Source organism: Podarcis raffonei, chromosome 9, assembly GCF_027172205.1.
Source record: "Podarcis raffonei isolate rPodRaf1 chromosome 9, rPodRaf1.pri, whole genome shotgun sequence".
In the NCBI taxonomy this organism is placed as follows: domain Eukaryota; kingdom Metazoa; phylum Chordata; class Lepidosauria; order Squamata; family Lacertidae; genus Podarcis; species Podarcis raffonei.
Genome location: NC_070610.1, coordinates 2,248,814 through 2,261,287, shown reverse-complemented (window position 1 = coordinate 2,261,287; position 12,474 = coordinate 2,248,814). Strand labels below are relative to the sequence as shown.

General features: G+C 42.1%; 1 protein-coding gene across 2 annotated transcripts in view; it reads right to left on the bottom strand.

Annotated features, from left to right (window-relative positions):
- ETFA (electron transfer flavoprotein subunit alpha) overlaps positions 1-12,474 on the bottom strand; it is a 40,367-nt gene that overhangs the window by 7,252 nt on the left and 20,641 nt on the right. Inside the window, exons 10-11 of one of the 2 annotated variants that reach the window (XM_053402680.1) lie at positions 6,117-6,182; positions 1,534-1,614 (exon numbers count right to left, since the gene is read on the bottom strand). In XM_053402680.1, coding sequence (XP_053258655.1) covers positions 1,534-1,614; positions 6,117-6,182 — 147 coding nt within the window. The remainder of the gene's footprint in view (positions 1-1,533; positions 1,615-6,116; positions 6,183-12,474) is intronic. The other variant, XM_053402681.1, reaches the window with a different exon arrangement.

The following is a 12,474-nucleotide window of genomic DNA, read 5'->3' as shown; positions in this document are numbered from 1 at the left end:
ACTGTTGAGAGTACTGCAATGCACATAACTGGTCCTTCATCACAGAATGGTGGGGAAATCAAGGGGGGAAAGCTGGCCTTGCATGGGCAGTAAAAGCAAGCAGACCCCATTTATTTGGAAACCGGTCCTTTTGGAGACTGTAGGGATCAGTGGAGGGCTTTCCATGAAAGTAGGCAAGGTTTGGGCCAAATTGGACCCCTTGACAGGCCCAGATTGCCCCATGGGCCAGAGGTTCCCCATCCTTGGCAGAGTTCTTATTTACATTGGCTTGCTTTATCACGAAAGCCAGCTGAGGAGCTCTAGACCATATTCAACTTCACCAGTGGAGGTGGAGGAAGAGGGGAGAATTGCGCTCTGCTTCCTTACTTTGAATGCATTCTTCCCACTGGTCCCTCCAGGGGGCACTACAGTTATGCAGGGGCATCCTCACCTCTAAGGAAGGTAGGAGTGTACACTGGCACAAAATCAGAGTGTACCTCCTCCTACCATCTTAACCTGCAGCCCTGAAGTGGGAGTAGAGAGAAGCAAATCTCCCTCTGTCCTTGGCCAAGCTACTGGGAGAAGAAAACAGAGCACCGGGAGAGGAGGGCTCAAGATTTCGGCCATTGCTGTTGCATGTAAAAGTGCCTCCCAAGTAACAAACCCAATAGGATCTTTTAATTGTAATCTGCTAAAATAAAGTTGTACAGCCATTTGCTCTCAAATGCAAGCCCTGCTTCAGTTAATGCAGATTATGGTCAACCCCTTGCCCGCAGAATTTTCATATAGTTCCATTCTGCTAATAAGATAGGAAACATGTTATTAAGTATCATGTAACACATATGGACAGGGACACGGGTGGCGCTGTGGATTAAACCACAGAGCCTAAGACTTTCCAATCGAATCCTCATGACGGGGTGAGCTCCCGTTGCTTGGTCCCTGCTCTTGCCAACCTAGCAGTTCGAAAGCACGTCAGTGCAAGTAGATAAATAGGTACCACTCCGGCGGGAAGGTAAACGGCGTTCACATGCACTGCTCTGGTTCACCAGAAGCGGCTTAGTCATGCTGGCCACATGACCCAGAAGCTGTATGCCGGCTCCCTCGGCCAATAAAGTGAGATGAGCGCTGCAACCCCAGAGTTGGCCACGACTGGACCTAATAGTCAGGGGTCCCTTTACCTTTACCTTAACACATATGGTCAAGGTTGTATAACCCCTTTTGGGAGGCAGTGCTGGCTGCTAAAAGGGGCTACCTAGATATTGGCAGATTCATTGAATATAACCCTTGCCATATGAGGTTTCAAGATCCTAAAGGGAAAGGTCTATGACATACTGACTTTTTGCAGGGCTATCAAAATCCGTGCCCATCCCAAACAGCCTTCCTTGGATTGAGGTGGGTGAAGGAAACACTTCTAAAGTTAGAAGTACTGAAGAGTGGAAGGAAAGTGATCAGCGCACATTCAATCTCTGTTTACGTCCGTGAGGACTGATAGGCAGCTTTAACCCAACAACTTTTGGAATGTAATCAGGTTGGTTCCCCCACAACAAAACTCACCTTAAACAAGTCGGCTACCAAACCATAATCGGCAACTTGGAATATTGGTGCTTCTGGATCTTTGTTGATAGCTACTATTGTCTGAAAAAAGAAAGTAAAGAGGGAGATTACTCATGGAGTACAAGTTATTGGTGGCTTTCTCTGTAGTCACAGAATCACAGAGTGTGAGGAGACCCACTTGCCCAACCGCCTGCTCCATGCCCCCAGCCTTGGCTGGCCCTGCTGCTCTTCAAGGAGGTTCTTTCTCACTCTTCACAACAGAAATAAAAAGCTGAATGTTTACAACCTGTCTTGTGGTGCCTCAATCTTAATTCCCCCCCCCCCGAATCTGTTGGCAATGCATGTGTCAAGCCAGACACTGGGCACATGCAATGCCACATGGTGAAATTCTATTTGCCTGCCCCGGATCACACTTTAAATCCAGCCTACCACCCTTCATCACAAGCAACTCCCAAGGGAAAACACCAACACCTGCTAGTGCTCTCTCAACTTCTCCGTTCTCACTCTAAAGCAGGGCTGGAGCACCACTGGCCCTCCTGGCTGGGGCTGATGGGAGCTGGAGTCCAACAAGACCCATTCCCAGCCTCAAGATAAGCTGAACAACACATGTAAAAAGATGTGCCTGAGAATCAAAGACATGGGATGATAATAATAATCAGCATAGGCAATGGGCAGATTCCAGTTCTGGGCTGGGGCAAGAGGACTCCCAGTTCCCCTTCCCCCACTGCCAGATCTACTCTGGAATGTCCCCCAACCCCCTGGAGCCAATTTGGGGGACTACTGGGGGGGCTGGAGGGGACTGGAGAGAAAGAAGCTCCACTGCCCCTGGAAGTCTGTTGCAGGAGCTGCAACATTGGATACAGCCCCCTGGATTGGAATCACTGCAACAATCTTATGGCTGTGGGCTAGATAATTAGAAACTGCAGCCATTGTGCAAAGAGCAACCTTCAACATCCCCGAGGGCTTCAAAACACATGGGCAGCCCTGCTGGTTCAGACCAAAGGTCTATCTAGTCCAGTATTCCATTCTGCATAGCGACCAAGCAGATGCTGTTGGGAAGTCCACAAGGAGGACAGAAAAGTCACAGAGCACCTCTGCTGTTGCTCCCCAGCAGCTGAGGTTCAGTGGCACACTGCCTCTGAACATGAGAGGGTCAATAAAGCCATCACAGGCTTCTTGAACCTGCCTAAGGACGTACGGCTCAAGTACCTCCAAAGGGACATTTTACTTTCTCTCTTTCAAATAGCAGCAACACCACTGTCCTGCAATAAATTGTGTTAACAAATCAGCCACTGGCCCAATTAATGCTTAAGCCTCACCTGTTTTTACTTTCAAGTCTTTTATTTAAACATTTAGTTAATTTACTTAAGCAAAAGGTTAACTAACTAACTCAAAGCAGCTTACAGGCAATGAAGAAGCATAACATGAATTTATTTACATGCAGCTGTAAGTCACAATAATATTTATTTGCTAGTTATCAACAGTTTACTTTTACTTTTAGTTTTTAAGGGGAGAGAGGAAAGCAGAGAGATTCCATTATTTAAAGATAAATAAATACTGGTTTTCTACCTTGACATAACGACAAATAAATTATACATTTTGCTTGCAAAAAGCTTTGTGGACTGCTTTCAGAAGCATATTCAAAGTGTGCAAGTTCACAGTGCCAGATAATTGACAGCATGGAGAGTGGAAATCCACTCAGGAGATTGTTGCCATGGTTACAGAAGGGTTTCCCTTGCTTCCACACATTGTTTGAGCAGATACAACCCAACTCCGTCTAGGGTTTGATAAACACACAGAAGTGGGGCACAGTTCAAGTAAAAGTAAAATAAAGTTTAAGCTCTCAAAAATATGTTATGAGAGTTCAAATATATAACAATATTCAGAAAAAAACTCTAGCAAAACATATTTGATCATCTTTTTTTTAAAAAAATGGCATTTTTCAACACCCAAAGCAGTGGACAGAAATAGCACAACTTACTGAAGTGATTAAAGATTTGTTTTATTCAAGTCCAGTGCCAAAGCAATTTACAGCACATTTCTCAGCATGTCTATTCAGAATTCTGTCCCACTGAGCTGAGCATGTGTGTAGATCATTGAAGCCTTAGGGTAGGGCTGGGGGATATATTGATATATCATCCAAAACCAGACAGAAGGCCATATCGTGATATCGTTTTCATAATTTTTGACCTGGCATTATACCGCTAATCATGATGTGTGTATGTGCTATGCAAAAATCACAATGTGGGGAAAACAGTGAGCTCAGCTAGTGCCTCTACATAGCTCCATCCTTATTTCAGACATGGTGATATGCTGGTATATCGTGATGTTTAGCTGGTGATATACTGCATGTTGAAAACCAGATATCATCCACCCCTGCCTTAGGGCGCAAATAAGTGGTTCCCGCCAGGAGGGCGGCCCAGGGGCCACAGAAAAGAGTGTATTTCTTCATCTGCCCAAGAAAAGGAAGATTCACCTTAGAGATCCCCTTGTGGTCACAGAAACCTCTGCAGCTGCACCCCCCCCCCACACACACACACTTATGCCATCTGTGTTCCAATGGCGCAAGGGAGAGAGAGTCCTAAAAGCTCCCTTGTTCTCCGGGGAAACTTCTAAACTAGGAAGAAACATGTGCCAGCCCTGGAGCTGGCAGAGTAAATCTCCCAGCCAAGGCAAAAAGCTGCCCACCCCACCAGCTTCCAACCCAGCAGGGCTTCGATAGGACAGTTCCTTCACCATCATTACAGAGAGATCATTCTGCTCGAGTATTAGAGGGTGAATGTTTTCCCCAGCATTACTGGTGGAATCATCTGTTTGGGTGGTCATGACAAAAAAGATGGTCCAATATAGTCCAAGCCAGTCAGGGAGCAGCACACAAGATGGAACATGAATTGGATGTTCGCCTTTCCATATTGACTTTTAATGCCTCCTCCCCACAAAAAAATCATACGGAGCAGGAAACTATCTTAACGACATAGAGTTTAAGAATGAAAACTGCAGCATCAACAATCTTCCTCCACCAATTTCACCATTCTGGCAGGAGCATCATTTTGCTAGATTCCTTTCCACCTAAATATTAAACCATAGTTCCTTCACTTTAGAATGCTCATTCTTGCCATTTCTGCCATTTAATTATGTCTCTCAAAGTACTGTTCATGTGAAAGAGGGCAAATTGTTCTCTTGTTCATCTCAGATAAGTCACTTTGTGAATTGTACTGTACTCCTGTGCACATTTGCCCAAAATAAGTTATTCTTCAGATATCTGAAGAAGTGTGCATGCACATGAAAGCTTATACCCAGAACAAACTTAGTTGGTCTCTAAGGTGTTACTGGACTATTTTTTAATTTTATTTTTTTTATTTCGACTGCGTCAAACCAACACGGCTACCTACCTACCTGAATCTGCCCAAAATAAGGTTTTACTGTGTTCAATGGGGTTTCCTCCCCAAGTAACTTTATATAGGGTAATAATCTTAAGGTCATGGCCAATAAAATTAATGGATGAAAGCTCTTCATGCCCATTCGTATCAACGAGTCTGCTCTGAACACTGGATTCAACCTCAATGCACTAACCATCAACAAATATTTCGGAGACTCCAAGCAGGAGGAGGAGTTTTAAAAGACACATTGCCCAGAGTATCAGCTACATGAGTTGGGCTAATGAACAGGTAAGAGGCACCCCAGCTGGTGTGTCATATACCACTATGGGCAATTTTCCCCCAGCAGTCTCCACAGTGGTGTGTGTGTGTGTTTGTGACACTATTCAGGTACTGAAACTATGTCCCAAAAAGGAGTGTAGCATTGTTCTGCCCAGACATATCTATTTGACTACATGGCTCCAATGTCCTTAGGATGATTTGTTAATGACAAGAAATAGTCTGACTCTTCACAATTCAAAGAGAAAACAAAGCACATCAGAGAACACAAAAAAGAAAACTGGGACATACAGGGAAGACACAGAATTATTTTATAGTTTTATAGTTTTCATGCTTCAACGTGTGATTTTTCTCACATTAAACTGCCTCTTAAAAAGGCAGGAAAGCTCTTTTTTCAGAGATAATGAAACCCACCTTCCACTGGAGGTACAGAAAGATAATCTGAACAAGTCTTGTGGAAAAACATAGTTGAAAAACATTTCAGCTACTAATGAGTTAAACCTTTTAAAGTTTTATTATCATTTTATAATAGGGTTTCCATTTGAATGGATAAATGATGGAACATTCAAAAAGCGTCTTTTACTTTATGGAATAGTAAGTCCATAATTCAAATTGCACATTGTTATGCATGAATTCATGTGTCAGATTCTGAAATATATGAATATAGGTCTACGGCATAGGATTCTAAACAGAAACTGTTTTGCTTAAGCTATAAATTCAGTCTGCTTCTACGAATGGTCTGTTTCTGTTTATTTTGGAATGTGTACACTGTTAATGCACTATTGGCAATAATGTTGTGATATTGACAACTGATTTACTTTCTAGAATGGGATTAATCTATTCTATTTGTATATTTTACTCAACTGCCACCACCCAAAAGAAGCTTGTCTCTGCTTTGACTATGACCAATAAACTTTTCTATAGTACCTTGCTGTCTTTCATTCCAGCTAGATGCTGAATTGCTCCAGATATTCCAACAGCAATATAAAGTTCCTGAAACAGAAAACAGAATAGAATTGAAATAAAGATTCAAACTAGTGGGAAAATGCATTCTGCAAACAAATTTTACCAGTGGGTGACTTAGGTTCAGTCTACATTTCTTCTGCTCCTCAATATTCTTTCTGGCTTAAGGAGCTTGCTCCATCATCTATGTGATCGCTCTTCAGTTATTTGAAAATGGCTATTGCATAGATGATGGGGCAAGCTCCTTTTCTTCCACTCCAGAGGGTAGGACCTAAATCAATGGATAGAAATTGCAAGAAATACTGACTAAACACCAGGAAGAATTTTCTGACGATAAGAGCTGTTCGAATAGACTCCCTCAGAAAGTGGTGGACTCTCCTTGAATGGCCATCTGGCAAAGATTCTTTAGCTATGACTCCTGCACTCCAGGAGGTAGGATAGATGACCCCTGAGGTCCCTTCCAACCCTACAATTTTATGATTCTACTGGCTGTGGGAAGAAACCACATCAGTCACCGCCCAACATGTCAAAACCTAGTGATCCTAAGAAGGGAGGAGCCAGCAATGCAATTCTCAATCTGTCATTTTAGCTGCTCTTTCACTGACACTGAAGCCACGCCTTTTAAGTCAATGTTTAGGGGAGAAACAGGCATACAGACCATGTAAGATTCAGAAAGCAACTGCACCCCACAGCAAACTTCTTATCCATTGACTTCTCAAAGCATTTCCACGCATGTTTACTCAGCAGTAAAGTCCCAATGACAGGGCTTGCACCCTATTTATTTATAATATTTCTTCCTCCTCTGCCCAGGCTGGGTTACAACAATATAATATACATTTATAAAAATAAATAAACAATTTCAATTATGAAAGTAAGTAAAAGTAACATTTTTTACTGAAGCTGTCCATGCTCTGGTGAGATCCCACATGGACTACTATAATGCAATGTATGTGGAGCTGACCTTGAAGACATTCCAGGGACTGCCACTAGTTTGGAATGCAGCTGCTAGGTGGGGCAGCCCCATGAGACCACGTACCACTGGACCTGAAAGCAGCAAGCAGCATGGCCCAGTTCAAGGTGTTAGTACTAGCATACAAAGCTCTAAATGGCTTGGGACCCAAGTGCATCAAAGAGTGGCATCAGCAAGTGAGGCTTTGGTAGTTACAACCAAAACAAAATCGTATAGATTCAACAAGAGAGGTGGGTCCCACAAAACAAAACACTTTAAATAGAGTCAAGACCCTGACGGGAATTCTGCACTTGTGGATCTTGCTGACAATGCAGTGCTATGATAAGGCTGCACTAACGGGGCAATGGTGGCCAAGAAATGTGTAGAGGTCTGTTTTTGTGCATGCAGAATGTGACATATTAATACAAAGTTAGGCAATCATACGAATTAGTAAAGAAACAACCGGTGGCAATTTATCAAGTTTCTGAATGCCTTAAGCACATCTGGAATGTCTGTGTGTGTGCGCGCACGTGTGCACCACACACACCTATTATGTGGTTCTAAGACCAGCCATCACCCAAAACTTTTGTAACAGCATATCTGCCTGCCACAGTAAGCTATCATCCCTGCAGTGGTAGTACAGTGCAATTTGCAATGTGCTATGCTCTCTGGGTTAAATATTTATATTTTCCTTATGAAGGTGCCAACAAATCCACTTGCAAGCTCAACAGGTACCCTGGCCATATAGAGAGCAGAACAGCCAGGAGCACACAGGGAACATCCCAGAGTTCTCAATTGCACTGCAGTTTGGAGAATCTCTTCCAAGCCATATGAGAAATAAATGTGGTTTCTTATCTTTGGAGAAGAATCAGAAGACCACATGCTTTGTATGTAAAAGGTCCAATACTTAATTACCAGATACTCCAGTTAAAAGGCTCAGCAGGTGATGGGAACAGCTCTCTGCCTCAAACCTGGAAGTCTCTCCCACTCAGATTCAACAATATTGGGCCAAATGCACCTCTCTCTCTCTCTCTCTCTCTCTCTCTCTCTCTCTCTCTCCAGCTCTCTGCAGATGCCAGGCAACCAGGGTGTGGGTGGGTGTGCGGAATGGAAACTGCAAACAATGGTTGGCTAATAAGTGAAGCCAATATCTGTGGAGCCCTCTAACCACCCCCCATGCAGCCCCGTTGAATCTGCAGAGCAAAGAAGCAGCAATTAAGCAAGGAAAAATGTGGATATTGCATGAGCCCACATTGCACTGGAAAAAACTGCTCAAATCCCAAGCAGTGAAGTAGTTCACATCACTATAGAGTCTGCCAGGTCAAACAATTTCATCCCTTTCTAATCCTTTTCACTTTAAGAACTTATATGGGGCTTTGATCAGCCAGGACACGTGATTACTCTTAAGCTTAGGGTGTCTGCTTGAGTGCAGGGCCATACAGCGTTTCTTTTTGCTCTCGTGGGAAAAGCACATCAATTGCTTTCAGCTAAATGCACTCTCATATGAATATTTTAGTACAATTTAATGTTTCTGCACCAACCCCTGAGGAACAGAGCATCAATTTGAGAACACGGTTCTCTTGGACTTAAAAGCCACACTGGATAATGTAGGATGAAAGGGGCTGTCAGTCTTCAGCTTCTTAGCAAGTCAGAGAAAGAGAACCTGAAAATTCAGTCCCAGCTGCATACAAACAGCTCTTTGAAGTTTGTGGCTCAAAAAAGCAAGACAACGCTGCTGCGCATTCAGAGGAAATGGGCATTCCCCCCCCCCCAAATCTGTTAACAGCACTGACTTAACCTTTGCGCCATCAACACCACTCCTGGTCCATTAATAAAATACCCAAATTCCCTCCTCCCAAACAGCAAACTGTCAGTTCTGAGAACTTAATTTAGTTACCATGTGCATCTTTACGGAAATTTTACAGTAAGGAGCTCCAGAATGTACTCTTTTAAAGTCACAACTTGCTAAGCAGAATGAATGCCAATATCGTTGAGGTATAAGATAAATATTTAATATTTAAATAATAGACTGGTGTGTATGTACTGCCAAACCACAATACATAATTATGCAAAGAAGCCATCGCAATTCCAAGTGAAGTGTCAGTCATAAACTCCCCACTCTACTCACACAGCCATGAGGACTTCTGTCAAGCTTAACCACAGGAACCAGGGATCTTAAAAAAGAAACTCCGGTCAGTTTCAAAATAAGCTTTAAACCAAGAGGGCTTATTATCAAGCTGACCGTGCTGTTTGTTTGTTTAAAAATCGCTGGTTCATTCCCAACACGAGGTTGAGTGCTTCCTCTTCAGGAGTGCTCCAGCCACCACCTTCCTCCAACAGGCCAATTTATTTTCCTCCCACTCACCAAGGAACCTCAGTTTTTCTTTTTTGACTAAGACTGCAGCTACTGAACATGTTCTGTCCCAGTCCGCTGGAGCAATTTTCTAAATATTTCAGCCTCTTTCTGCTAACCTCAGGGTTCCACCAAACATACAGATGTTTCCCTCCTGTTCCTCAGAGGCCCCATCTTGGCTCCATTTCTGTCCACACTTATCACCCAAGTTCACTATTAGAAGGAGAGAAAACTTAGGTGCCTGTGAACATGTTGATAGAACAGTTCTCTGGTGGCCAAAAACCCTTCAGGATTATGCAAGATATGACAAAGCCCATTTATTATCTCAGCTCTGCACAATTTGGTGCTAGGAAATAGTGAGGAATGAGGACAACATGGGTGATGGCCAAGATGCCCAATAATGTTGCAATCCATACCACAGCAGTCCCAGGCCATAATGCTGTAGGCTGAGATCTCAAATGGTAGGGACCACTTATTTGCACAGCTCAGACTTTAAGTCCCGCATTATAATGAAACCATTTCAGACAACATTCCTATTGAATGGGGAATTTTTTTTCACCCCTCAGTCAACTAAGTACAATCATTTTTAATGTTTTACTTCTAAGAACGTTCCCAAAGGACTATGCTGCTAACTGAGCGCACTTTTAACGTATCTGAACAAACTGGCCATTTGTTCACAGAGCAAGACAAGTGCATTTTGAGAAAGCTTCTACTCCACTTAAAGGAACTCAACAGGCTGCCAAGCTTTCCAGAGTGGTCTGCAACAAACTAGTATACGTCTGTGGTTAGCACAGGAAGGGTTTTTTTAAAAGGGCCAAAAGCAAAGATATCTCTTGAAATCAGTGAAAGCATAATTAAAGGCAAACAGTTAGAAAAATGTGGCTATCTTCTTTCAAAACCATTCCCTTTGACATCTCCCAACCATTAGCAGAGAAGCAGTGGCATCAGTCAAAATCTCTTCCAACCTGCCTCAAATACACACCCTACTCAATATCAGCTGAATTCCCCACTAGGCCAGTTCTGAAGCCTTTAAATAGAGTAATAAAAGCATCCATGACAAAATACTCTCCCCCACCATCGTGAACAAGAGTTTCCCTCACAACTTTACTTGCTCCTTATATCCCTTCCAATCAGATTTCAATTTTCAATCCTCTGAAAAAAATGAATTTACTCCATTAACCTGATGTAATTGTTTAAGACATGCTTGCCGAAAGTAAAATCTCAGCCATGTGACATGCAGATTCTTGTTTAAAAAAATTTATACAGTTCATCAACAATCAAGTCAATCCTTTTCATAGGCAAGTTGCTATTTATTGGTCTAAATTTAGCCTGGAACAGGCACGTCCAACTTTCAAGAGACAGCAATCTACTCCCACTATAAAAAAAGTGATCTACCAAAGTTGTTGAGCTTTTTATAGGGACCCAAACTAGGTGGGAAGCAGGATCCCACGTTCAACCAGACCCACTGCGATCAACCACTGGATCGTGATCAACCTGTTGGGACATCCCTGGCCTAGAAGATCATACTGCTGAACATGATTAAAAGGGACCGGATGGTTAAAGGTATACAGGTCGGAGCCAAACAATTTAAATTAAGAGCGTTTGCAGATGATCTAGTTTTGACACTACAGGAGCCAGAATCTAGTACTAAAAGAGTTTTAGAATTAATTCAAGAATTTGGTCAGGTTGCAGGATTCAAATTGAATAAGTTAAAAACCAAAGTTCTTGAGAAAAACTTAACACCGATAGAGAGAGAAAAGTTCCAGAATGAAACAGGCTTGACTGTGGTTAAGAAAGTGAAATATTTGGGGATTAATATGACAGCTAAAAATGGGAATTTGTTTAAAGACAATTATGAAAAATGTTGGGCTGAAGTGAAAAAAGATTTAGAAATTTGGTCGAATTTGAAGCTTTCCTTGTTGGGTCGAATTGCAGCTATAAAGATGAATGTATTGCCTAAAATGTTGTTTTTGTTTCAAACTTTGCAAATTTTGGACAAAATGGATTGTTTCAAGAAGTGGCAGAAAGACATTTCTAAATTTGTCTGGCAGGGCAAGAAGCCTAGAATAAAATTTAAGATATTAACTGATGTAAAGGAAAGAGGTGGATTTGCCCTGCCAGACTTCAAACTCTACTATGAATCAGCAGCATTCTGCTGGTTGAAAGACTGGCTGCTTCTTGAGAACACAGACATTTTGGATCTTGAAGGTTTTAACAATATTTTTGGGTGGCATGCATATTTGTGGTACGACAAATATCATATTGTCAGGAGAGCACTGTTTAATGTTTGGACTAGATATAAAGATCTATTGGAAAATAAAACTCCAAGGTGGTTGTCACCAATGGAGGCTAAGGCTCAGAGAAAACTTAACATGGAGGCGAAATGGCCAAAATACTGGGAAATTTTGGAACAAGAAGGGGACAGACTGAAATTGCAGAGTTTTGAGAAATTGAAAGATAAAGTGCGAGATTGGCTTCATTATTACCAGATAATGGAGGTTTATAATTTGGACAAGAAAGTTGGTTTCCAGGTGGAAAAATCTAAATTGGAAACAGAATTGCTAGAATCCAAAACTAAGACTTTGTCAAAAATGTACAACTTGCTGCTGAAATGGAATACTCAGGATGAGACGGTTAAATCTGTAATGATTAAATGGGCACAAGACGTTGGACATAATATCATGTTTGCTGACTGGGAACAGTTGTGGACCACCGGGATTAAATTTAGGGCATGTAATGGCTTAAGAGAGAATATTATGAAAATGATATACAGGTGGTACATGACCCCAGTCAAGCTTGCAAAAATCTATCATTTGCCCGACAACAAATGTTGGAAATGTAAGGAAAATGAAGGTACATTCTTTCACCTTTGGTGGACATGTCCCAGGATTAAGGATTTCTGGGAAATGATATATAATGAGTTGAAAAAGGTATTTAAATATACTTTTTTGAAGAAACCAGAGGCCTTTCTCTTGGGTATGTCTGGCCAAGTGGTGCCAAAGAAGGACAGAACTTTTTTT